General features: G+C 61.5%; 1 protein-coding gene across 1 annotated transcript in view; it reads left to right on the plus strand.

Annotated features, from left to right (window-relative positions):
- Positions 1-2,162: 2,162 nt before the first annotated feature.
- The window catches only part of SRGAP3 (SLIT-ROBO Rho GTPase activating protein 3), a gene marked incomplete at its 3' end in the record, with an annotated part of 72,682 nt that continues 71,542 nt past the window's right edge, over positions 2,163-3,302 (plus strand). Inside the window, exons 1-2 of the mRNA XM_012732090.1 lie at positions 2,163-2,365; positions 3,100-3,199. Coding sequence (XP_012587544.1) covers positions 2,163-2,365; positions 3,100-3,199 — 303 coding nt within the window. The remainder of the gene's footprint in view (positions 2,366-3,099; positions 3,200-3,302) is intronic.

Consider the following 3,302-nt stretch of genomic DNA (forward strand, 5'->3'; position numbering starts at 1 on the left):
CAAGAAAGACCGTCACTCGGGCCAGAGCCCCCCCCAGGCCTTCTTAAAGCACCAGTGTCCTTGGGGGGGTCGTGTGGAGCCCCCGCCCCACTGCGTCTGCCGGGCCTGGCGGGCGCCACGGTTTCCTGCGGCGGCTGGGTTCTCCTCCAGCCTGGTAGGCCCAGCCGGACTCCGCGATGACCCCGGAGAGGGCCCTTTTGGTGGGAAGTTCAGAGACCACGAAGGGCTGGTGAACGTAACGTGGGCTGTCGGTCCCTGGATGATAGACGCAGCGCCTGGGCTGAGCTCCCCCTGAAGGACCTTCCGTCACGTCTGCTCCCTTAGGCTTCCTCCTGTGTATCACGTGTCCCTCCGGCTTCTGGGGACACTTTATATTATGTTCTAACCGTTTGGGGGTGGCGTGTGTGCGGTCACAGCTGTGCAGGCAGCCTCAGCCCTATGGCCTGGCGTTCGTTCCCCCGAGGGGTCTCGTTTCACCCCCGAGAGATGTCGAGAGGCTGACCACGTGACGTCCAAGAGCTGGAGCCCCAGGGACAGCTTTCCCCTGCCTCACAGCGGGTCCTGGCCAGACTTCCTTCTCCCCTTCCGCAAAGCAAGGACGAGGACGACACCCCACAGGGCGCCCTCCGGGCTGAATGTTGCTAATGTGTGGAGGGCACTTTGCTAATGTTGGAAAGCGCTTAGACATTACCTAGTGCACAGTGAACGTTCGAGAAATGTCAGTTGTTACTATTTTTTTCCATAGCACATATGGTATACATTACCCTCAAGAAAAATACACCCTCTGGAAACAGAAACATCTTGGAAGGTTTAGGTCCATCCACGGATCCTTGTTTGGAACATTAGAGGCGCTGGGTTCTTGGGGGGTAGAGGAGGGTCTTCAGCAATGTTATCTATTTGGGAGTGAAGGGCACGGGTGCCCCCTGGCATGTAGGAAGCCATGCCGTCTCTTGCTGTCCTCCTTCCCCAGAACCAGATGAAGCTCCTTGGGGGATTTGCTCGGAGGTCTTGCTCCTCTCGCCTGGGCTATTCTTCCCCACTCCTGGGCCTGAGCCTCGATGCTTCCGTGACGAGACCAGTGGCAGCTCCCCTGAAATGCATTAGGGGGAGGGAAGTGGGCCCCCAAAGAGCCCCCCGAAGGACAGAGTTCCAGAGTCTGGCTGAGGTGGGATTCCCTTACCTGGGAAAGGTTAGAGAAAAGCTATTCTTGACTGCTGCCTAAGGCCAAGGTGAAGTACAAGGGACAGCCGCCATGTCCCCTAGACAAGATAGTCACCCACGCTCGTGGCTGAGACTGCAGGGTCCCCGATATCATCATGGTACTAAGGGGGCCGGCTCCAGTTTGCACTGCGACTCTGGTTGGCCAGAGAAAGAGGGATGGAGGCAGGGAGGGAGGGAGGGAGGGAGAGAATGCAAGAAACATAAAACAATCCTCCCACTCAAGCTGAGTCTACAATTCCAAATTCCAAAACACTTGGGAGAAAAATTATTGCTAAGGGAAAAGAAGGAAAAAAAAAAAAAAAGGAAGCACTATATCTATGCAGTCAACATTAGGGAGGTGACTTTACCTCGGATTACAAGAAATAAGAGCAAAAGCCAATAACGACTTCAAAAGGTGTGCGCTGGCGTTCCTCAAAAGGGCAGGAGACAAGGTAGCAGCTGGAAGACGAGAGAATAAAGAATAGTGACCCGAAGAATAACCCTAAGCCAAGCAACCGTGCAGCATGTAGAAAGAAACAAGTAGAAATCGGGATATACGGCACATCATCCCGTGTTTCTTAATAAAACCTCAGTAGATGGGTAGACTCGACCGCAGACGTAGCTGAAGAGCCGGTGAGTCAGGATCCGGTACCCAGCAGGCCCCGGGGACCAGCCCGGGTGAGGCCCGAGTCACGCCGGGGCGGCGGAGAGTCGCCGAGAATAAAGCGGGTCTCCGTCGGCGCTCCGGAGAGGCGGACAGGAGGGAGGGCGAGCAGCAGTCTGGCGAGCACACACTTCCCTGTCACCGAAGGAAAGCGTGCACTCCGGCGCCGGGAAGTCATCACGAGTGACAGAGACAATGTCCACACCTGCCTACGTGGCAGGCAGGCAGAGCACAGGCAGGCGCTGAACGGCGCCCCAGAGGGAAGACAAGCCCCCCGAAAGGAAGCTCACCGGGCCCCATGACGAGCCTCCGGGCCGCACCACGGCTGCTGGCCGACGGCGAGCGGCGCCGTGAGGACGTGAGGGCGCAGAGCGGTCACCCTGGACGCCCGGGCCAGCTGGGCGCGGAGACCCCGCCGTGGAGTTTTCACATCCACGGGAGGATCGGGAGGCACAGACGGCGTGCAGGAGCACGGAGCCGGGACGTCGGCGAGGAGTGCTGGTGGCCGAGCGCATCCCTGTGTCCACCACCAGCGGCGCAGGGAGAAGGGGCCTGGGGGGCCGCGGCCGCCGCTGGCTGGGCATTGTGCCAGCTGCGGGCAGGGAGTGCTGCTGCCCATCCCTTGCGTTGCAACATGAGCCACCAGCCCGGGACTCCCTTGGAAGCCTGTGACTTGCAAGGTTTAGGCTGAGACTCAGCGCACCGAGCGCCTGGGTATTTTGGGGCGCGGAGGGAACCCCAGCCAGCCCTGCGCCTGCGGTCGGCGCTCTGGGCCAGACGTCCCTCTGGCCATCGGTCTCGGTCACCTGAGCGGGGAGGGCCGGGCCCTCGCCCGAGAGCGGGCTTGGGCGGAGGCCGCGGGCTGCCCGCTTGGGCCGGAGAGGCTTGGGAATCGTCCGGGCCTTCGTCTCCGCCGGAGACATGGGGGCCGGGCTGTGTGCTGGCCGCCACCCCGACGCGGCGGGGGGGCGGGGCCGTCTGGGGGCTGTGCCGGGCACGTCTGCAGTGTCCTTGACTAGAAGCGGTGGTCCCGGAGGCTGCACGTGAGCCCCCAGTAGCTGAGTCTCTGAGTTCTCCTACGTGGCACGTGGCCGCGCTCTGAACCAGCTTGGTCTCTTTGGAAAGGAACCAGATAAACAAACGGAGGGGTGTGGGCGGCAGTGGCGGAGGGAAGCTGGATCGTGAGTCAGGAGACCCAGATTCCAGCCCTGTTCCTGCCGTCCGCGCCCACGCAGGCAGGACTGTGCGGCGGAGCTCCGAGCCGGCAAGGAAGCTCTGCCGGTGCCCGGGGCCGCCCCGGAGCGCGCGGGCACGCTGGCGTGCCCAGCCTCCGCTGTCCGTGTGCTATGAAGGGCAGGGTCTGCCGGCGGAGAGGATGGTGTCCTGTCCACCACCGCTTTGCCACGTGTTCTGCTGCGGCTGGATGTCTGACCCTGCA

This window comes from Condylura cristata, unplaced genomic scaffold (assembly GCF_000260355.1).
Source record: "Condylura cristata isolate star-nosed mole 26May11 unplaced genomic scaffold, ConCri1.0 scaffold00033, whole genome shotgun sequence".
Classification (NCBI taxonomy): Eukaryota; Metazoa; Chordata; class Mammalia; order Eulipotyphla; family Talpidae; genus Condylura; species Condylura cristata.